Genomic DNA, 22,987 nt, shown 5'->3' with positions numbered 1-22,987 from the left:
TTTTGTGAAAGTGAAAAAGCCTTTCTTTGGCAAACTTGAGAGAGAATCCTAAATCATATATTTCAAACAACCTCTCCTGAGGTGGTAGCTGAATTTCATGGGTTGCTCTTGGAAGGCTTAAGATATTAGCACAGGTGTGGGCAGTAGGTGTAAAACCCACATGAGCTGTTGGAACTCCTGCTTGGACATTGATGGATCCATGCCAAATCCGAGAACTGGTTCTTCTGAAGCACCTGAGACAGTGTGTTGCTTCCTTTTTCAGAAAAGTTTGGTTTCAGTATTTGCAAAAGCTTTGGGACATTGACTTTGTGTTGAGAGTCGGGTGTCAACAAATGAACAAGCATGAGAAGTTGCTGAAGGGCTGATAACATGCCTAGCATCTCCAGCCCAGCCTGCATTTCACTAACACAAGCATTACCACTTTTGTTAGGTAACAGGACCTCCTGTAAAATGCTATCATCAATGAATGCAGGCATTTGGCCATTCTGCAACATTGCTACTCCAACCATAACACCAACAGAATAATAATCTTTTGACAGATACTGTCCCAATCCATTATCAAAGTACTTGTCCTTCATCTGCCTGTTCATTAGTCTAATCCACTCCTTAATAATTGGATAATTGGATCCGCTAAAATTCATGCAGAGGAAAAATTAATTCATGGTCAGAAAAAATAATTCAAACAACATATAAATAATTTTAGGATACATAAAATTAATTCGTGCACGTATAAATAATTCTAGTAGTAGATATAATTATTGATGAAATACCATAAAAATAATTGCAAGCACATTTTTATTATTTATGTAATGGGAAAAATAAAGGAGGATAATTTTGACCAGAACGGGCCCTCATAGTGTCCCACTTCTTGTCTAAATGTACAACACCTTCAAGAGAAGAGAAGCTCTTTACACACTTCACTGGTTTTAACTCTTATGTTCACTTTATGGACACGTTGAAATTTTTATTGTCTAACCTCCAAGGAAAACTTATTATTTATTGGGATAGTGAAGCTGGAAAATCAAGCTGTATGGACACGTAATAACGTTTCCCGAAGGGGAAGGTGAGCCAAAGACTGATAATGAGAACAGAGCAGTAACTAAGGCAACTGAGACCCTCTGCCCATAAGCTGTCTGTAGAGGATGAATTTCTCATGCTACTTAAGAAGCTCAGGATGGGACCATCTAACATCGATCTGGCAGAGAGGTTCAATGTTTCTGAAAGTGCTGTTAACAACGTTCTTCTTACATGGATTAACTATATCATTCTAAAATGTTCTTGGCAGTCTGAAGATATAGCCTCACCGAGACATTATCCTGAAAAATTCTCCAGAGGAATTTGTGCAGGAATACCCCAACAACAAAATAATTATAGATGCAACAGAACTGAAAATATAAGTGCCTAGGTCACTGCAGAAACACGGTGAGAGTTACAGTACGTACAAGTCTCACACAACTTTCAAGTCACCGATTAACCCCCCCCCCCCCCTTCCCCCGTGATCAGGTGTACTTTTCTTTAGAGAGGGTGTGCAAAGGTACGCGTGATACCATTTCATATCGAGTTGTCAGCCGCCCACTTGTCAAGAGCTAGTGATGTTATCTTGTGTCATGCTTTAAATGTGAGCCAATCAGATTTCATCTGAAATTACCTGCACGTTGTGATTCAAGGGATCAACGGTGAAAACAATAGTATAACTCTAGCTGGGATGTCTGCGAAGTGAGACTTTATCCATACAATCAAAGCCACCAGTATTTCTGCAAATCTCGCTTGACATTTGGTGCGGTTTTTTTGTTTAAACCATCAATGAACAAAGTTACTCAGGATAAAATCACAGAAAAAGCATCAAATCCTTCTCGGCGGTCGCAAGGTGATCAGATGTTAAGCGATTTTACTAAAGAGTGATTTGCATTTCTGTAGCCAATCGGAGCAAGGCTCCAAGTTAGAGCTCTATCGTTTTTCGGCCAATCAGGGTAAAGTCCAGATTCTGGACTACGGGCATATAACATGTTAAGAAATTGTATCAGGCGTACCTTTTCACACACTCTCTAAAGAAAAGTACGCCTGATCACAGGTTAGTCACCGATTGGAGTTAAGATCCCAAGGGAGGGGTCATCTTCATTTCACAACTATGTGAAAGTTCTATTTCTGAAGAGCTTATAGTGATAAGATCTGGTTTTCTAGATACTGTCACAAAGAAATTGCAAACTGTCGAACTAAACGAATTATTAAGGAGATGCAATAATGGCAGATAATGCCACAATAGGTTGTTTTTACTCAATTTTTGCAATTATATCTTTTTTGAAGGTAATGTTCCCGTGTGTTTTTGTATGAGACCAGATCTTTTTATATTCTAGTTGTACTCAGCCACATAACAACAACTGCATTGAAATCAATGGCAAAAAGCATTATTTGAAACTGGATATTCCTTTTAAAACACAACAGTTCAAATCAGACTGGACTATTACCTAACACTATATACAGGAGCAATGGGTAGGCAAAACAAGTAAACAGTGTAAACCATAAAAGGTGAAATCCAGCTTTTTATGGGTTGGCTTAGTGATCTAATCCAACGTGAAGACATTTCATAAGCTCATTGTGTGATATTGGCTAATAAGAAACTTCAAAGCATAATTGATGTAAACGTCTGATAGTTTTGGCAACAACTTCTTTGTCCAGTAATCGTGGTTGAAGGGAATCCTGTTAATACACATTTTATTTGAATCAGACAGGTAAACACAGAAGTCTCACCATTCCATGCCTGTCATAGCCATTTGTCCTTGTATTTGAGAGCAATATCCAGACGAATGTTCCTTCATGAGATAAAAGCTCTCACCTATTTTCTCTAGATAAAAACTTGGATCAGGTCACGGTGCTTGTTTCAGAGTTTCTCCCCTTTTGCAAAACGGCGCTTGACTTTGAGAAGGCCATAGGGTATGTTGGACATAGGGTCATAAACTTTGTCATCAGGACTTGCACCAAAATATGGTAGCGTCGGATGCACTGAAACACCAGCATCGAATACAGCAAACTTTTTTGAAGGTTTTTGCATGTACCTGTCATAAATTTATCGGGCTACCTTCTCATTGGCCTTTCGATGAGCAACAGTCTTATTACCTTTAAAGTGTCCCTGTGACAAAAAAAATCAATTCGGCTTATTTTTCTTTTGATTTCAAAACTGTGTTAACTAAACAGTAAGTGACCAAAGTTTTATTAAAGACTTGATTTCAAAGAGGCACCTGTTTATTTCAACTGGAATTTTCCTATTTAATGGTCCGCCGTCACTAACTTTAAGTTCTTGAGAGAGTTTGATCGAGGAGAAAATGAGGTCAAAGGCTCACTCGTTTAAGAATGCAATGCGTGTGTACGCCGCTGAATTAATATGCAACACGGGAGTTTTGGGCTTTCAGACTTTAAAACTCACGTTTTGCATAGACCCAATTGCAAAAACGTTGTCATAGAAAAATGAAAAAAAAGCAAAAGCCAAATAGGAATTAATTAGGCTAATAAGCCCAATGAATTCATTTGCAGCATCCACGCATGAACGTCGTATTTGCCTGTTGGAATTTGCTGTTGTTCTAAAGCTGGAAAACAATAAAAAAGATTCCGGGGAAATGCAACGGCTGTAAATGAATCCAACCTGAGAATGTGCTTAATTATAGCCTAATTCAAATCCTATTCAGTTGGCGTTTTCCCTTTTTCATTTTTCGAAGACAACGATATTGCAATTAGGTGTATATATAATAAGCTGTATTCACACGCTGAAATGTTAAGCTAGTGAGCCTTTGATGTCTGTTTCCCCTTGGATCCAACCCTCTGAGGTCCAACCGGTCAGTTTTGAACGCGAGTAATAAAGGATGGTGAAATCCAAAAGTTATACTCGAAGTAAACGGCCTTTGGATAAAAATCAACCTCCAAAGTTTGCCAGACAGGTGTTAAGTAAACACACCGAAGAAAACAAAGAAAAGGAAGTGTCTTTTTTGATGACAGGGGCACTTGTTTGCAAATATGCTCTTGACCATTGCTTCTGATGGCCTTTGTACTTGATGTTAAACTTTGCCAAAGCTAGATGCAGTCAGGCGAAACTTGTGCTACTGTAGCCATTGTCGTGATTCTCCCCGGGGAACTGTTCTCTTTTCAAGGGCCTGTGCAGCTGCTAAGTCAATTGCAACATTGGATAGGTCAAATAATTATCTCCTTGCTAATTGGAAATCCAAATTAACTACCTTGCTGAGTTCATTAACATCATAAAGCTTTACCTGAGGGCTAGGGAAACACGGTAAGTCAGGGAATGAAGTACCAGGTAATGCAGCAGCTGGTGAAGCAGGTATGGCCCTACAGTTGACTACTGTGTTAGATCGGCCAAATTCTTGCAGTTGGCATGCTAGAGTTGACCCCAAGACAACATTGCAAAGGACATTTTTAATCTTTAATGAGGTCTCCTGGTCACTTAGTAGGTACTTATACATGAATGAAAATGGTGGTGGTTTTCCCTTTTGGGGCATTATTTCGATATGATCCATCACATACATGTTGCCTATCCAGTCCTCCTTGAATGCTCGGACATCTAGCTTCATACAATTTGCACTTGACTGGGGGCCGGCTCTCATGTTCTCTTTCCACCTCTGTCAGTTTCTGCTCCAGCAAGGTGGGTTCCCACACCTGGCATTGGGCATATGGAAGACGCTCTAGGAATGTGCCACGACTGTGGCCGACTTGTGCAGGTTGCATCACTTGGGATATCTCTGAATCCTAAGCAAAAATAGTCGTTTAGCTGAAATAGGAGGGCGAACACGTGGTTACAATGTCCACCTCTTCCCCCTTTGACGAACAGTATGTTTGAGCTACAAATCCTTGATCACCGCTATCCAGCTTTAACTACAAGGTAGTTAGGCCCTTCGTTCTTGCTTAGGGATCGGTAGCATCGAGCCTTTACGAGATTTCTGGTGAAACAGAAGCGGCAGCAGTACACATGGATAACATATGCCTCATGGAAAAACTTGCAGCTTTTCTCGCTTGTATTCTTTTTGCCACCATGCTCTAGCCACTTTGAAATCAGGTTTCTCTTGGGGACACTTCTCAGCGATTTCGTCCATTCTAGACCTACATGAGAGGCCCTCATTTTGAGTCCGATGTAAACACCCAATTCAAACCACGTGACTTGTTAGCCGGTTGACCGAAGTGGAAAATACCATAATACTCTTTGTTTGTCCACCCAAATTTTGAATAAGCATTGTTTCCTGTTTCTCTTTGGACTAATAGTGGTCCCGATAAGAGAAAATAAAAACAATGCTTACGCAAAATTTGGGTGGACAAACAAAGAGTATTATGGTATTTTGGCTTTGGCCAATTGTGTCTATCAAGCCTGGTGATCGTAGATTTGCATTTCAAGATGGCAGACACTTGTGTTTTTTTGCAAGCTTTGCATCATGAGTATACAACTTGGGTGCATGCTCCCCGATCAAGCAATGATCAAGATAGCGGCAAATAAACCAAATTAAGAATTATTTTTCTAATTTATGGAATTACTTCCCTTTCTTTTATTGATGCTAATTGTTAATGAGGAAAAATATTGGAAACATTTGAAAGCTTAAATGCTACTTATAGAGGAAAAAAATAAGTAGCCAAGATGGCTAGCGAATGAACAAAATCCACTAGCCAAAATTCAAAATCTACTGGTATTTGGCTAGCAAACCACCACCAAGTTCGAGCCCTGAAGCTCCTGAGTCCGTACTTGGGCATTTTGACTTTGTTTGTCTATATTTTCGTCGATTGCTTTGCCAATGTTTTTTTTTACTGAAGAAGCGAATCCTTCGTTTTCAATATTTAGAAAAACCATATGAATCGTTCTCTGTAATTGTCGCTCAACTTACTTGTGCAGGGCTGAAACGGTCGATGTAGCTGGACAACTAAATATTGGGATTGAATCGCCCGATGGGCGAGTACGATACAAAATATAAATTCAGCCCGATGTAGTGCGATTGCAAGTACGAACTTAAAATAAATTTCTAATTTCTACGAAAAAACCAAAAAATCGCAAACATTTCAAAACAGTTGCTCGAAAGGGAGACTGTAGCTGGTTTGCGAAGATGCGATGTTTTGTTCTATTTGTTCTGTTTACAATTGTAATTGTTTTAATTAAATAATAAGTAATCAATCTATGGGCACATTATCTTTTTTAGTTCTTTTACCGTTAAAATCTGTAAAATGCACATTCGTGTAAATGTAGTGGAAATCCAGGCCACTTAATTTTGACCTGGGCCACTAAGAAATCAAGGAAACTGGCCCAGCTTGCCACCAAGCACTGGAGTTAATTTTAAGCCCCGTCGTGACGTGTTTTTAACCAGCCAATAACTTATAGACTAATAATTAAGAATATAACTCAAGAATAAATAACAGTAACTCAAAAAAGAATAAATAACAAAGAAAATAAAATAACAAAGAATGAAAAACAACAGTGAAGCAAGAAGCTAAAGTTGCTCTCCGATGCCCCTCAAGCAACACTTCTCTCGTGCTCTCCAAACTTCCCGCGTTCATCCATAACTCGATGTACGCACGCTAAGCGTCAACCAATTCTTAATTGACAGCACGAAATGATGAATGAAATGAATCACATATTGAACTGTGGATATAAAATCAAGTGAAGCTATTATCCTAGCCGTTATGAATGCAATTTTAGCAATTGTGTAGAGAAGCCTGAAAAATTTAGGACTTCAACGTTAAAGTCCAGAATTTTTCAGGTTTCTCTATGTAATTGCTAAAATTGCATTCATAACTGCAAGAATCATAGCTTCACTTATTTTCAAATCCTTACCTAGACCTATTAGATGTTTGGTGCAATAACTGAAAGCTAACCATTATTGACATTCAGTGTGTGGGGTTTGGCAATTTCTGCCTAATACCCCTTCCCTTCAGGTATAGAGAACTGAAATAGAAAAGTAATTGCAAACCCTGGAGACATGCTACGAAAGGGAGAGGTTAAGGGGTAGAATTAAACCTTGCAAAACCCTAATGAGCCATAAAAGTTCGAATCCCATTAAAGCCTTTTCAGGTTTCCAAAAGAGACACTTGCTTCTCCCTTTCATCTACAACCCGCACTTAAAAAATATAAATTTCTTTCATTCAGGTTTGCATTTAAGTTCGGTACATGAAAAATTCAACGTTTGAACTGGGCCTTCGGGAAAAAGCGTAGCCAGCGTCTTCGTGTGAAGTAGCAGAGGCTTTTCCTTGGCTGTTAACACAAAAGCAAGAGCAAGCATAAATTAAATGAAAACAGTATTTTCATATGTGAAAATTATGCAAGTGCGGTGGTGATAAAATAGATCTTGCTTCACTTTCAGAGGTCAAAACAAATCTCGTAAACATCAGTTAAAATGATATTGACTACTGCTGAGGTAATGTCACGTTTTTTTTTGTTTTTTTTTTTTTTCAGTCGCTATTATGCTGCAAATATTTGTTTTTTCTCTCTACAGGAAGAAAATCAGAAGACAACAATCTGAAGGTTCACATTCCCAAGAAAGGTAAACGTTTTTGCCATTTTCTTGCCCATTTATTTTGACAACTTTAAGGACAGGATAAATATCTCTAAGCATCTTGATAAATGTGGCAAAAAATTAAAGGGGCTATGTCACGAAAAAGTATGTAATTTCACGCATGACACCCAAAATGCCCAAAGAGTGAAATGAAACATAGCAATAACAACTTAAGGACGTTCGTGCGAAAATTTTCTAACATTTGTTTTTTTCTGCAAATTTTACCATTGAAAGATGATTAGTTAGTGATGTCAGAAATGTCAAAAAACGGTGGGTCACTGACTTCGTTTTGGAGGGAACTTGCCCGGAAGAACACCCTAAATCTGAAAAAATCCGGCTTCTTTAGCAAATAAGGCCACCGTGTCTGTAAGCCAAAAAATATTGCAATTACATCTTTGAAGTGAAATGTTCTCTACCAAACTTTGTTTAAGTGGACCCATCAAGTAAATTTGGTTAACTGTTGAGGTTCTTTTAAGAACAAGTTCGCATTTAGCGACCATAGAGATGGCAGGATTCCATGTCCCGAGGACAGAAATCTTAAATTTTTTAACTTCCCACATTGATTTTTTTGTTCATTTTTGGACAATGTGGAGATAATTGTAAATAAAATCTGTTTCTGAAAAGAAAAGTAGGGGTCACCGAACATCCAAGATCGTTAAATCCAAGCAAAGTTATAGCAATGTCCATCTGCCTTATCATTGTTTATTTTAGTACTTGGCGCGCGCGCTCGACGTGGCATGTGAATTTGCGTACGCTGTAAGGATGCACAGTAACAATGGACGCGAACGTCCTTAAATAAGACCATTGAAAAACATAAAAGAAATACAGCAAAAGGAAAGAGAAGCATGGATGGACACAAATGGACAAAATTGGAAGGGATTGCATTTGAGTAATCTTAAAAAAAGTCGACCCAACGTATTTCAAGTTTATCGCAAATCACCTGGATAAAGGCCGTTTTTTTGTAGTCATCTATAGAACATCTTTATTCTTAGTTATTCATCGTAGATGTACAATTAATGCATTAAGATGGTTATGAAACTCGACAAGTCTTTTTGTTTCATGGTTTAATCTGTGTTTTTGGCCTTGACGGTAAACAAAACACACCTTAAATTGCGAAGGAACATTTTAAGTCAAGTATTTACTGCTTCGCATTCCAAGAACTCTCGATGTTTGCATCTGAAGTTAGTGACAGCTCAAGAATCAGTCGGAGATAAAGGATAATGGTCTTCACGAAATTTAAAATTCTTGTATCGCACAGTATCGTGTAACTTTCCGACTTGAATTTAAGGACGCTTTCCATCTGGCAGAACTGACCGGCCAGACCAGACATTTGGAAGGACTAACTCTACAACGCTTTCAAATTAACACACTTCGAGGATGATATATACTCCTCCAGAAGAATGCGAAGGATTATCATGCAAGTGTTCCTTCAAATTACTGCATTTTCTTTGCAAACTGACGGGTCTGGCCGGGCCAGTTCTGAAAAAAGGAAAGCGCCCTAAGTATACTTTCGTTTACATTTGGTATGTTCGTGTGAAGACTTCTGCCGCCGCTTTCTGTTAAACGAGTTAACAGGAGAGTTGAAAACACTGACCCCCAGTCCATGGACTACCGTGATGGACTACACAAATGGACTACCCAAAAATACTATTTCAAGTGAGTACTATTGGTTTTAAATAGCGTCACAATTAGTGTTAAGTCTAAACACCTATTTTAAACGGCGTTGGTCGACAGTATTTTAGTCAAAGCACCCATTTAAAAAAGGTTAGCTTTCGATAATTTACGTGATAGCCGATTACCTCACGTAAATGAAGTGAGACCGGTGCAATTCCTGAATTTAGTCGCATGTGGCCGTGTGGACGAAAATAAATAAGGTACATGCAGTGTAAGTATATAATCAATTCAGTTCTTTCAAAAGTACTCATTCGAAATAGTATTTTTTAGAGTTAGTCTACTTTAGGGTAGTGAATTTGGGTAGTTCATCGGGGTAGGCCATGGACTGGGGGTCAGTGTTTTCAACTCTTCTTCCGAAGATCATTCTAAAGGGCCGATTGCATGAGCTGGGCTGTTCACGTCCTCGATCCTAGATTCTCTAATCTCGAAACTCGATTCTCGATTCTCGAAAATATCGAGGATCGCGCAGGGGTTCAATAATAAACGGGTAAAGGGTAGAACTACCCGCCTGAAAGCCTCTCGATCCAACTAAAAAACTTAATCAGTATATTCAAGTCATTACGAGAGGAATTCTCCATCATATCCACAAATAAGACAATAATGTGTATGTGAAAAGTTAAAAATTCAATCCTGTCCGTCGGGAGTGTAATAATAGCTACAATCTTGGAGAAAACTCGTTGGGAAAATGTGACGCTCTAATTTGCCTGTGTGATAAAGATTAAATTCTTCCTACTTTCTCCCCCCCCCCCCCCCCCCCCTCCATTCCATTGTTGGTTAAAACACGGCCAAAGGCTTGCACAGTATTTTGCATCACATTATCAACATTGGTATGGGGGGGGGGGGGGAGGGGGAAAGGACTAATATATATTTTGTGAGTGCGTGCCAAATGATGCTTAAGCTAGAATTTTTCCCAAGGGTTTTGTCCAAGATTGTAGGTTTCAGCCATGAAAATATCGTGAAACGCACTGATCCATGTAAGTCGCGTATTGGTACTTGAAAATGAGAGAGACTGCGTTTGAGCGATCACATGAATAGTAATGGCGCACAAAACACTGTCACTTTGCTAGTATCATATTTTGGTCAAGAACCTGAGCAAAAGAGGTCAAAGCAGATAAATCGGTCGGAAGGTTAGTTACAGAAAGAAAGAACAACTGATATATTTTGAAAGTGAAGGTGAAGAGTACTAAAATAAACTTTACTAAGTATCCATTTGTCCTCTTTTCATGTGGTCTGAGAATGAGTGTTTCAATTTTTCGTGAAGCTATAGGCAACTGTTAACATTAGCACTTCGTCGAGAATTTAACTATGCGAATGTGATTGAAGAAAAAGCAATTCATGCTACAGGTGTCTAAATTTATTGAAAAATAGTATACAGTAACATTGCAGAGAAAACACCAAAGCTTGCCCCAAAATGCAGGAATATGCATCTCAGAGAGTGTTAAATCCTCCTGCGGAGGATGCCCCCAGACCCCCCTACTGAGGAATGGCCTTTCGGCCCTTCCAATTTTTCCACACACTTGCACTGCCTTAATGGTGGTGTGCCACCCACCAGTTCAGATGAGAAAGACATTTCATATGTTAATACAAATTACCAAGTAAATGGTTAGACCTGCTCTTTATGTTACATCGAACACAGCTTATTTCACGCTCCTCTTTATAGACACCGAAATCTCCTCTACAACATCATTAAGAACCGATTTGGCTTCTTTGCGGCCTTCTTGCCAAGGGTCAGGCCCTAAATACACATCTGGGCAGAAATGTCACTCTACAAAAGTGGGATTTGCGTTTAATGTATTTTGTGGATTACAAGTCTCATAGTGTGCCATAGTGTAAATTCAGGAATTCCGCTGGTTAAATTACTTTAGTTTAAATCAGTTGCCTCTTGCTACATGATGCTGACAATCAGCGTGCTCCACCCAATATCTCAAATCTGTTTACTTGTTAAGTGCTGGATCGAAATAACCAAGAGATGTCCTCGAACAAGGCTTAAATGAAAATAACTCCCGAGTACGATATAAGGCACGCAACAACAGTTTGACAACGAGCAGTTACCTTTTTCACTATTATTTAATTAGTTTTACACTGTTACAGTTACCTAAGTCAAAGATTAAGTTAAGCAGTTCATAAAGCAGGCTTACTGTCTTTCATGGCCATACAGGTATTGATCTTGATTAACTCGAACTCTAAGTTCCACGGACTGTAGACAACAATGCTTGACTTCCATGATTTACTGGATTCTATCCACTCACTTGATTTTCTGTGTAGACAAACTCTTACGGAGGACTTCATAATGAACTCTGGACTCTTTGTCTTCTTCCCGTTTTCAGCTATCGTCTCCTTCTTCTCTTTCTTCTCTCCGGATATGGCAAGGTCAAAGGTTATCGCTCCACCATAGTTATCGCAGTTGATTATAGCTTCATCACAGTATCGCATCCATAGCATAAGTTCAATCACAGCCGGCCACGAGGGTAATCCCTCGGGCAAAGAGAGCTTTTTCTATTACTCAGTACAAGCCTGCTTTTATACTTTCACTCTAAGCATCAAGAATGTTCTGTTGCTATTTATAGTGTATTACAAGGTATACTATTTGTGGAAACTACTGAGTCACATCAAAGAAATATCTGGAATATTACGGATGTAAGGTAATTCTAGAAAAGTCTGGAATTGCATGACAGATTTAAAATTTAAAAGTAACTCCGATACTCATAACACGCGCTCTAAACGAAGTCATTCCTATTCCATATGGTCTGCAATATCTGGAAACTTCCACCTAGAGATGTCGAGAACAAACCAACGGTTATTTTCCTTCTCTATCATTGGTGCAAAAATTGAAATGGTATCCCCTCTTGAACTTCGCCTGCTTAGGAAAGCACACTTAAAAACGTAAATTGAAGGAATTGCTTCTGAAGTTTCTTAAAATTGAGGAGATGAATGTTGATATGCACCACATCGATCTTTCAAGCTATATGGCTTTTCTTTAAAAGGTACCTATAATATCTGAGATCATTTTTGAACACTTTTTCTCTTAAACCCTGGCCAAACGGAGTCGCAAGGAGACCCAAGTTTTCACTTGCGACTCCGTTTGGCCAGGGCTTGCGTGCAGTTGCGTTGACTTGCGCTCACTCTGGTCGAGATCAAATTTGCACTCAAGTCAAAGCAAGTTTTTCACCCATTGGCCACCCAACCGAAGTCAACGCAAGTTGAGTAACATCCACTCGTTGTTATAAGCCAATGAAATACAGGATAAGTCTGCGCGGTTTTTCAAGATGGTGACCAAGATGGCGAGTCGTGAAGAGCTCGAGGAAAGCAACGGAAAGCGTACCCTACCTTCAAGCTCTATTTTTCTCCCAGGACTTTAAAGATTGCTTGGCAAACTTCTCGCGCGATATACGAAATTGCTGATCGTGAGTTTCTGAATTGAAAAGAAATCGAACGAAACGTTTCGCCAGTAGCAAGAAAGCGCAGTGTCAAAGTCAGTCGTTCTGCAGTTAAAATGACCTTATGACCTCCAATGACCTGTCTTTTCGTAACTGAAGGCTCAATTGTAGTGAGAATCTCTAGGAACTCTTCGTGTGCCATCCTCATCATCTCCTTGTACCCTTGCGTGACCTCGAACCGCAATTCTTGTACAATGCTACTTAACAAACCCCTCTCACTTCTCCTCTTAATCCGATTTCTTGTCTTTCCTCGTTTCGCTCTACCATCCTCTTCCTTGTCGTAGATTTGTCAAACCAGGCTCCTAAGTTAGCAATGCAAGGAAGATAAATACCAAACAAGCAGCTGCTTTCCTTTCCTTTCAACAACATCCACAATATCCGCCATTTTGTTTCTTACGTGTGGTTACATTTTGGCCGCGGGGGGCTAAGCCCGTAGCCTTGAAATGGGGTTTATTGCGACTTGCGTGTACTTGCGAGGAAACTCGCGATCTTGTCACCAGGGTCCGAAATTGCGCCTTCCTGATCGCCAATGCGACTAAAAATTGAGTACTGGCGACCAGAATTTCACAGTTGGTCGCCAGTGGGCGACCTACTATTCAAGGGGCTAGGTCACGCTGTTTTAGGTAATTTTGTTTAAAATTGTTAGTTATGAGCTCTAAATCACGGCCACATAACAATTGAGAATGATTTTCCAGCTGTTTAAATTACATTTTGATATAAACTGATATGAATTTGAAAAAAGGTGCGCCGACGTTTTTCAAATTTACCCAAATGCAATCCACTTCAATCCTCTCCAGTTTTGTCCATCCTTGTCCCATCTTAGCTTTCCTGTGTTTTGTTTGAGTTCTTCTATAGTTTTGAGCCGTTATTTTGTTATTTCAGTTAATTCTATGATCATTTGATCAATGCTGAAATTGCCTAAAATTGCGTGACCTAGCCCCTTTAAGTTCAGAGCCGTTTGCCAACAAGTGTCTTTCTTTTTATCCTGCCTAGTGTTTGAAATAAAAATGAAAGGAGTTTTCCCGTTGACTACCTCCATAGGTCTCCATATAACGTCGCAAGCCGCCACGTTTTTTTTTTTGCGGTTTCTCATAAAATACGTATTGCGGGCGAAAAACTGCGACTCAGTAGAGAGATTTGAGGGACTGGTGCGAGGAATGTAGCACAGTAATAACATGGCGGCTCGTGTGCGACAGAACGTGACTGGTGTTTCCGTGGCTGAAATTTTCAACAAATGGGCAGATGGACTTCTTCATTACATTCCAGGTTGGGTACATTTTCTCTCCAAAATGTCCGCTTTCGAAAGCGAAAAATAATGCTTGAGACATACACAAGACCGCGCGTTCGTTGCTTTCTAGTCACCATAAAGAAGTTCAAAACGTGCATTTTCAGGAGAAAATTTTTGGCGACCACAATATGCCATCTGGCGACTGAAAATTTTTATCCAGTCGCCAGTTGTCGCCCATATAAAAAAGTTAATTTCGGACCCTTTTGTGGCTACGTGCGACTACTTACGAGACCGTTTGGCCAGGGCTTTATGTATGAGGCGTTTGTTTGTATAATTCCTGTTCGTGTAACTCTTGTCAATTTCTAAGTGACTTTTGTTTACTTTGTTGTGAGAGCCAGTAATAGTGTCGCAGTTTTAGTGGCCAGCCTAGAATAGCAATGCTAACTGCATGCGGGCTACAGTGACTCCCTGTACATTTCGCCGTCAAACGTCTTTTTATGTCCTTGATAAGGCGCTTACCACATGAGAGTGCTTTTTGGGGTGTGTCTCGCAAAGCTCTTGTATGTTTGAAGACACGTGACAGGAGTTATTGCGTCTGCCACCGCTCGAGGACGGATTTCTGTTAGGAAATCATCGTAAGAGGGTGTCTCATTCATATACGTTTCTAAGCGATGACCCGCTCGAGGACGAATTTCTTAGTTGATTAAACGTTTCGACTTTGTAAAGGGAGCTTTTTTTCGAGATTTCACTGTCGAGGTATTCCGGCCCAAAAAAAACCAAAGGACGTGGGCACGGTTTTAATAGGAGAAGATTAAGCTTTTCCACGGTACATTGCCGTCAGCAAGTCGAAGAGATCTAAGATATCCAATGTCTACTTGTTCATTTTTTTCCAGAAAGCATAAATCACAGGATTCCTTTAGTTAGATAATAATAATAAGTAAAATATACATTTATATAGCGCTCATGTAATAAAGTTCTAAGTTCTTTACAATATCATCAAAATATTCAAGATAATACATAATGAATACAGCCTATTAGTAATTATAACAAATCAATTATAAAAATCTTTCATCTAAAACGTAACTCTTTTTCGTGTTTTAAAATTAATTTAAACATTATATATATAATCAATAAAATAAATGAATAAATTGCAATAAAAGTTAAGGTGACTCTAAGATTGTTGATTATGAACAAAATACCCCTTAAATAGACCTTATTCACGATGGCCGCCATGTTCGATTTCCTGTTATCATGCAAATTAGCTACACACTTGTGAGGGGGCAAACAACACAAGTCCGAGGAGTTATAACGAGCATCTGAGCCACACAGATGATTTGTTTCACGTTCATTGAATGTTTATCACATAAGCAGTAAAATACAATCATTACACAAGCTACTTCGACGTTTTTTGCCTGACAATTTGAAAACCAACATGGCGGCTATGGTGAATAAGGCCTATTAAGTAAGTTTTAAACTTTGATTTAAAGGTAGAAATGTTTTCAGTTTCTCTAATATACAGACATAGAATGTTCCATTCCGTAGGCCCTGCAACCGAAAAAGTTCTGTCTCCAAAAGTTTTACACTTAGTGCGTGGGATCATCAAAAGGTGTTTTTACTCGCTGCGCAACTTATATCTAGATGTTGTCCTTGCTTGAATCAGCTTTATTATATAGATATCAGGGTGCCATGCCCCTTAAACATTTAAAGAATAGAAGAGCAATTTTAAACTTGGAAAGGTGGGAGCCAATGAAGACTATTAAGTATTGGTGTTAAGTGGCTGTATCTTGGGACAAAACAGGTGACACGAGCTGCTGCATTTAAAACTTTTTGATGGCGATCCATTTGGTACTTTGAAACCCCATATAGCAGTGAGTTACAACAATCAATATGTGAAGTCGCAAATGCATGAATTAATGTCTTGGTAGTGTTCTCTCAAAGAAACCTTCTGATCTATTTTTTTTTATAATTGCTAAAAAAGGGGCTTAAAAGTGATCTAAAATTAAAAAGGTTTCCCAAATTTTCGAACCGTATCTCTGGTTCTTCTTCGGGGGACAATGAATCTAAAATTCAAAATCACTGCTTCATATTTTCTTTCCCAAAATTTTATTTTATTTTATTTTATTTTGTATATAAAGTCATAGAAAGCTTTACTCCAGGCTTTCCCAATATGTGTACACATCGTCGTAGATTTGTCAAACCTGGCTCCGAAGTTAGCAATGCAAAAGACCGTTTCCGGAACGGTAGGGGCAGGAGAAAAGATAAAATACTGTAGTGTGGGTCACTCGGTCTGTCATATTTATTTCGCTTCGTCTATTGAAACTCTCGAGAAATAAAGATAGAAATGTGAACGCAAACTCTCTGAACGGTGAGAAGCCTTTCTAGGAATATTAACCTTTAAAGAGAAGAACAGATACTTGTTTATGTGCACAATACATCAAAGCAGAAAGTCTACAAATACCTATTTTACGTTCAATTGCCACTGCATAACATTTCAAATTCCGTTTTCCGTGAATCTTCCATTACTTGTGTTACTTGTGGACCTAGGCAGTTACCGGTACTAGCTTTAAAAGAAGTGGTTCCTGGTTAACCCAATTTATTACTACGACTCACCAGTGAGAAGATTTTTTACATTACTCATTAACACGAAGAGAGATAGCTTTGGGTTTTTCAACAATATATCGCTTTAATCAAACCCAAAATCATTCAGACAGTCAAAACGCCATATTTGTGACCCATTTCCTTAGTATTTTGTTTGTCAGCATTATGATTTGCGATACGTCAGGTTCACATGTTCATAAGTTTTCAAATCTGATAGATGTTTCGATTTTCAATAAAAAACTCTGTTTTGATTGGCAACTCTACCTCACTGTGTAAATAGTTCACCTTGAAGTCAAATAGATACGTTTCGTTTCCGGCTGAGGAAACGAAACAAAAAGTGGATAAACGGCTTTAAAGAACAAGTTAGGCAGGAGGGAGCAAACACATTACATCATCATTTATCACTCGGCATCAATACAAACGAAGACAAAAATAGCTTGGATGTGATTGGTTGAAGTATAGATCTGAATCAAGTAACATTTCTCACAAACAGGAATGTGCTAGTGAAGCGATAACAGAGACAACCTAAATCGCCTCGAGGGAAAATCAACGAATGTTTCTCGTTGAGAATTGCTCGACCAGCGGGCCCTATCCATTTGCAGCCATAAGATTACTCCACGCTCGTAAGCATAATTAACCCGGGATAAACCTTTATTTCGAGATATTACAGAGTGATAAAATCTTTACACGTCTCTCTCGATAATAGCCTTTCCTGTTGACTTTGTTCTTTTTAGATTAATGGTGTCATCAGCGAGGTCTTCTTCGCCGTCTGTTGGTAGTGGTGACAGTGCATCCTCAATCTTCGGTGGTGTATCACAAGAAAAAACCAATGGCACAAGGCTGGCTCGATTACTCATCGACGAAGGGACATCTTCTTTGCAGCGATTTCTTTTGTTTTCCATACACCCCGAAACATTGGAGGACGTCCTGAACAAGAATTTGCCGAAGCTTCAGAATCTGAGATCAAGACGTGTTATTGCTGATGATCAATGGGAAAAGTTGTTTCCGGGTACTGGTGACCCGCCAAACATTGAGGAGTTTGACATTACTCTGTTGCATTTGTTGATTCGAGAATTTTCCAATTTACCACCGCCCAGTGGAACAGGATGGCACACGCTGCCTGCTCCGAGCGACGCAAGCATAGAAGCGAACATCGCCAGAATCAAATATTTCAGAAATGAGCTGTCCCATAGCCCTTCTACCGCCATTACCGAAAGTGAATTCGAAGACAAATGGGATAAAATATCTTCAGCTTTGGAGGAAATAATGGTTTATATCCAGCGAACAAAAATACAGCGCCTCAAAAATGATCCGATCGATCACGATACGTATCGAATAGTAGAGGAACACATAAAAAAATGGCGAAGATTGCAGCAGCAACAGCAGCAGCAAGAAAATGACGAGCCTAGCAGCTGCCTACCAGACGAAGTGCTGGAAGTGTTTGGTCGTTCTAAGGAAATCGACGAAGTAAAACAATACCTTCGGAGTAAAACAGATGCCGTCGTGTTGATTACTGGAGGACCGGGCTTTGGAAAAACGACTGTGGCCAGGGAGACTGCTCACAAATTAAGCAAAGAAAATGGGCATACTGTGTTATTTTGCAGTCTTCTAAAAAAGACAACATTCCTCGAAGTAGCCACTGAAATGATCCACTCATGTGGTACGATAGTCGGGCAGCTACCGGAGAATCCCGAATATTGGCTAAAAAACTGGAGCAAACAGATCCAAAGCCAAGTGGTATTTGTCCTCGATAATGCAGATAGTCTTCTAGAGTCGGAGGCAGACCGAGCTTTGTTCCTAGAGATCCTGGGTGCCATGAGAATGTTATCGAAGCAGAATGTAGCATTTGTAATTACATCCAGAAAGAGGTTCCAACATAAAAGCCTGCCGTGGAAAGAAGTAAATTTAAGCCCTCTACCACCCGACGAGGCCAAAGAGTTACTTAACTCTCGTGTCAGCCGTGGAGGACCCCAAATTGAAAATTTTTCCAAAGTTGAAACCATACTCGAGCTTTGTGGCTGTGTCCCATTGGCACTCTCAATCGTCGGTTCACTTCTGTTAGACTACCCTGAAGAGAAGATTGTTGAACATCTTGAAAAGGAACCCATGACTATCCTGGAAGATGGCGATGAATCATTCCAAAAAGCGATTATGAATTCGTTTGATCTTTTGACGAAAGCTGAGAAAGAGGCTTTAATAGCTCTGTCCATATTTCCTGGATCATTTGATTACCATGCTGCCGAAGCCGTTTTGAAGGAAACCTTGGGCCCTGAAACTCCACCGATTACGACGCTACGCTCCTTAAACAACAGATCTCTCGTTGTCGTTGAACAGGCAGATTCCCATAGATACCAGTTGCATTCTCTCATCCGCGCTTTTGCTAAGAAAATTGGTGAAAATGAAAATCCGCAGGTTTTACTTGACAGCAGAGAATTAGCTTGTGAGCACTTCATTTCCCGTCTGGAAAAAAATACACGTTTGTATTGGGGAAAAGACACATGCAAAGAAGCCATCGAATCTTTCAGTGCAGACAGACAAAACTTTGAGCATTTCCTTAAAGTTTTCGCTAATGGTTTGGAGGCCCAAGAGATAGCAACCTCGTGCAAAAAGTTCCTCGATAGTCTTTTTGAAACGTTCCAATATTTGGAAAAATGCATCTCATCGAAGGTTTACATCGAGGTCTTGGAACTGCTACTCAGTAGCACCTATTTTCAGGCCGAATCTCAGCCAGTGCATCGTGTGGAACTTTTGTGTCTGCTTGGTCAAGAAATGAGAAGGCTCGGGGTCCAAACAAAATACAAAGATCACATGGAAGACGCACATCGCCTCTTTTCAGCACACGACGACGAATTCGGCGAGACTAAGGTCCTTTCCCGTGTGTTCTACTTACATAGCCGAGCTCGTTTTCTATCACATGCGAAAAAGTTTCCTAATCTTGAACCCAAAAAGTTGTACGACAAAGCATTGAAAATCTGCGAGGAGAAGCTTCCTGACCATCCCGAAACCGCAGCCAGCCTCTTATTTGCCGGAAGAAACGCTAAGCGGCGCAAGGACAACACAGAAGCAACCGAAAAGTTGCAGCGGGCCCTTTCTTTGTTCCAGAAACTTCTTGGAGATCATTTCATGACGGCTCAATGTTTAAAGGACTTTGCAGACTTAGTTTTCTTGGCGGAAAAGAGTGACCAAGGGCTAGATAAAGCCTTGAAGTACTACGGAAAGGCCATGGGAGTTATGGAAAAGCTGGGAACACACGAACAAAAGGAGAGCATCTTAACTCTAAAAAATTATGGATTTTGTCACATGAGAAAAGGCAACTTTGAAGAAGCAGAGAAGTATCTTTTAAAGGCACAACTCGTTTGCGAGAGAGAGCTAGAGAAAGAACACACATGGAAAGTTATGGTCAAGACTCAACTGGGTCTCCTCTATCATGAAATGGCTGACAAACAAGAAAACGAAGAATCTGTTAGAGAGGAACTATTAAGCAAAATGGAAGCATCGATGAAGGAAGGACTAGATATGTGCTACAAACTCAACAATGGCCAGAAAAGTATCAACCATTTGGGCGACAAGAAATTGATCTGGAAAGTCTTAAGTTTGTACCCAGAAAGATTTCCCGAAGACGCATACCCTCGCGAAGAAGTCTTGACCTCTTTGACTCATGCTGTGGAGAAACCAGAAGTTAGAGGGAGTTTCGAATAATAATCGTCCACAGGTTAAACCTAAAGACGCTAATTACAAAATGTTTGTTTCTGAAATGACACTGAGGAACGGAGCAATCGTGGACAGTTTATCATAAGCAGAGGGTTCATTAAGGTTTCTATGACCATTACTGATTAGGAAATAATGCTATGATCTGACAAGAAAATGCAGCTATCAAACCTAGTAAAACCGAACAAAAGCTTTTGTTCTAACGAATTTATCTTAGTACGAACCACTATCCGTGACAAAAAAAATTGAACTGTAACGCAAAGGAGTTCAAGAAGAAGATTTAAGATTTGATTGTACTCAGGCAGTGCAGAACAGATAAATCATTTTCATTGGACTTTACAGCCACCATAGAAGGGAACAAAAACAACAACAAGGGGGTAGATGAACCATAGCTGATTTTCCTTTACAATGATATGGCAGCGATGTATTTGTACCTTGTCAATTCCCAGATAATTAATTCTAACTTTTTATAGAAATACTACCTGTCGTTTTAGGACACCAATCTGGCGAATTGTCAAGTGAATGAAAACGATCTATACTGTTGATTTAGATAACCAATTTTGATATTTCATCATTAAGCCATTGAATTACTCCTTTGATCCAAAGATTTAGAAACACATTGATGTTGCATAGAACTTTGAAATATTGGACAGTATATTTTTTTTATTTTTCACGATATTAACTGGCATGTTGGTGCCTTCGCCAAGTAGACATAGGTTTCTTTGAAAGCAAGCAAGACATTTAAAACCAGCCTTTGGATGGCTGGGACACTAATTTTATGTATATTTATGTCACCATAGATTGTTTTTTTAGTTAGAAGTGTATGAAATCACATGCATATCAGTTCAAGTTGCGGTAATGTTTCTGAGAAACTATTCAGGCTTTCCGAGAAGAAACAATAATCCGACCCGATGAAAGCCGTTTCCTAGAACTGGCGATAATTAAATTAATACCTTAAACATGACTTGCTTTGTAAGCTTAATTTGTCCGGGAATGAAAATTTTCTGAGCTCTTTCTTTCCGAGAAATGGCCCTTCATTCTAAAATTATCCTTGAAACGGTGGACTTGGATCAATCGGTTCACCAAAATTGACAAAATACATTAAAATCAAATCGTGTCTTAATTAATTGATTGCCATAAAGCCGGTCGTGGTATACAGTTTCAAATATTGACTACTTCCACCTAAAGATACGGAACAAGGTTAATACCACCCACCTGAAAGCGTCTGAACTTAAAATGGGGCAGGTACAAAAGTGTCAGGTCACAGGTCTCTGTTTTATCAATACGGAAGTCTCAGAAGAGAAAACAAAACCGTCATAAAGCCAAAAAGAGGAAAACCAAAAGATACGTGGAGAATGAAGAGGAAAAAATGACATCAGTGTGGTACGTGAACAAATTTGCACAAACCACTGTGCAAAAAGAAGGCTTGACCCTCCCTTAATACATTTTAAACAAAGGGTTGACCCTCCCCAAGGGTCCCATTTTTTTTGGCTGACCCTTCCCTCTGAACCCCTAGTCCTCCCTCCCCCCCAATTAAAAACGTACCTTCCCTAATAGGCCCAACAACTCTAATGTAGGTCTAATTAGGCCTAAGGTTAGCTTTAATGAATGTTTAGGTTTGTTTCTGTATTGGCAACACAGAGGCCTGTGAACGAAATCTGTGACCTGACACCTATGTTTTGTACCTGTCGATTAAAAATGCATTTTTCTTTACTAAATTTCACCCAGTCGGTTGAACAAATCATTGCAGAATTTGCGCATTTTAATAACTGCCGGCGGCTAATGTATTAATAGACATCATCTCTAAATATTACTCGTTTCACTTTGAGTTGAGGAGTAATAATGCAGATACTTCAGTGTAGGGCCCGATTTTAACGAAAATACTTGCAAAAATGAATTCTGTTGAATACTGAATTGAAAACCGTCGCGGGGTTTATTAAATATTTCACGATTTAAGTACTTTTAAAAGGAAAAAGAAGAGTAAGCGCCCTTTATGATTTTATGGGGATTAGCTTTGTGAGCCAGCTGTTGGATCAAAATCCTTCTTCTATTTATAAGATTTAAACAAACACTGAAGACTTTTATCGGACACTTTGTGTTTAGTGTGTGACAGTCATTGTATCATTGAGAGATAATATATCTTTTTTTTTTTTTCTTTTTTTTTTTAATTTCATTCTTTCACAATACTTACAGTACTTACGATACTTACGATCCCTACCTACTTAACAAACCAAAGGTATTAATTTACACCATACAATACAAAAAAACAAAAAAAAACAAAAAAATAAAAATAAAAATAAAATAAAATAAATAAAAAAAAAACAAAAAAAAATAAAATAAAATAAAATAAAATAAAAACCAAAGCCTTTTGCAACACAAACAGTAATTAGGTTCTTTCAATTACAAGTCGTAGGACTGTAATGTGAGAGGAATGGGTGGAAGCCTTCTATTTTAGGATAATGACTGCGTGTTCTACAGGTCCAAATGTAATACCTCGCGACCAAAAATAAAAAGTAGTGATTCTTGTTTTGAATTAATTGAGGCTTTAGACTAACAACTAATGATGGTGACAAGTCTAGCGTAGGAAGAGCTTTGTCACGAATCAGCCATTCCTCAAAAGCTCCCCAGAAACGGGACGTTACAGTGCAAGTCCAGAATAAGTGAATGAGTGATTCCTCTTCCCGTTGACAGAAACTGCAGAGATCGTTATCAATAAAGTTTATTTTTTTCAGAAAATTATTGGTGGCTAATCCCCTGTGAAACAGCTTAAATTGAAATACTAGAAGTTTAGAGATTTTGGTACATTCGAAGGG

The 22,987-nt window shown here is 39.2% G+C and overlaps 1 protein-coding gene across 3 annotated transcripts in view; it reads left to right on the top strand.

Annotated features, from left to right (window-relative positions):
• Positions 1 to 21,138, top strand: part of LOC137975656 (nephrocystin-3-like) — a 37,370-nt gene extending 16,232 nt beyond the window's left edge. The window contains exons 2-3 of one of the 3 annotated variants that reach the window (XM_068822804.1): positions 7,470 to 7,517; positions 17,201 to 21,138. In XM_068822804.1, the coding sequence (XP_068678905.1) occupies positions 17,205 to 20,165 (2,961 nt within the window). In that variant the 5' untranslated portion in view covers positions 7,470 to 7,517; positions 17,201 to 17,204 and the 3' untranslated portion in view covers positions 20,166 to 21,138. Of the gene's footprint in view, positions 1 to 7,136; positions 7,518 to 17,200 lie in introns of those variants that run through there. The other 2 variants (XM_068822803.1, XM_068822805.1) reach the window with 2 other exon arrangements.
• The last annotated feature ends 1,849 nt before the right edge of the window (positions 21,139 to 22,987 follow it).

Source organism: Montipora foliosa, chromosome 11 (genome assembly GCF_036669935.1).
Source record: "Montipora foliosa isolate CH-2021 chromosome 11, ASM3666993v2, whole genome shotgun sequence".
NCBI classification, from domain to species: domain Eukaryota; kingdom Metazoa; phylum Cnidaria; class Anthozoa; order Scleractinia; family Acroporidae; genus Montipora; species Montipora foliosa.
The sequence above is the reverse complement of the archived record's forward strand: the minus strand, read 5'-3'. Positions and strand labels throughout refer to the sequence as shown.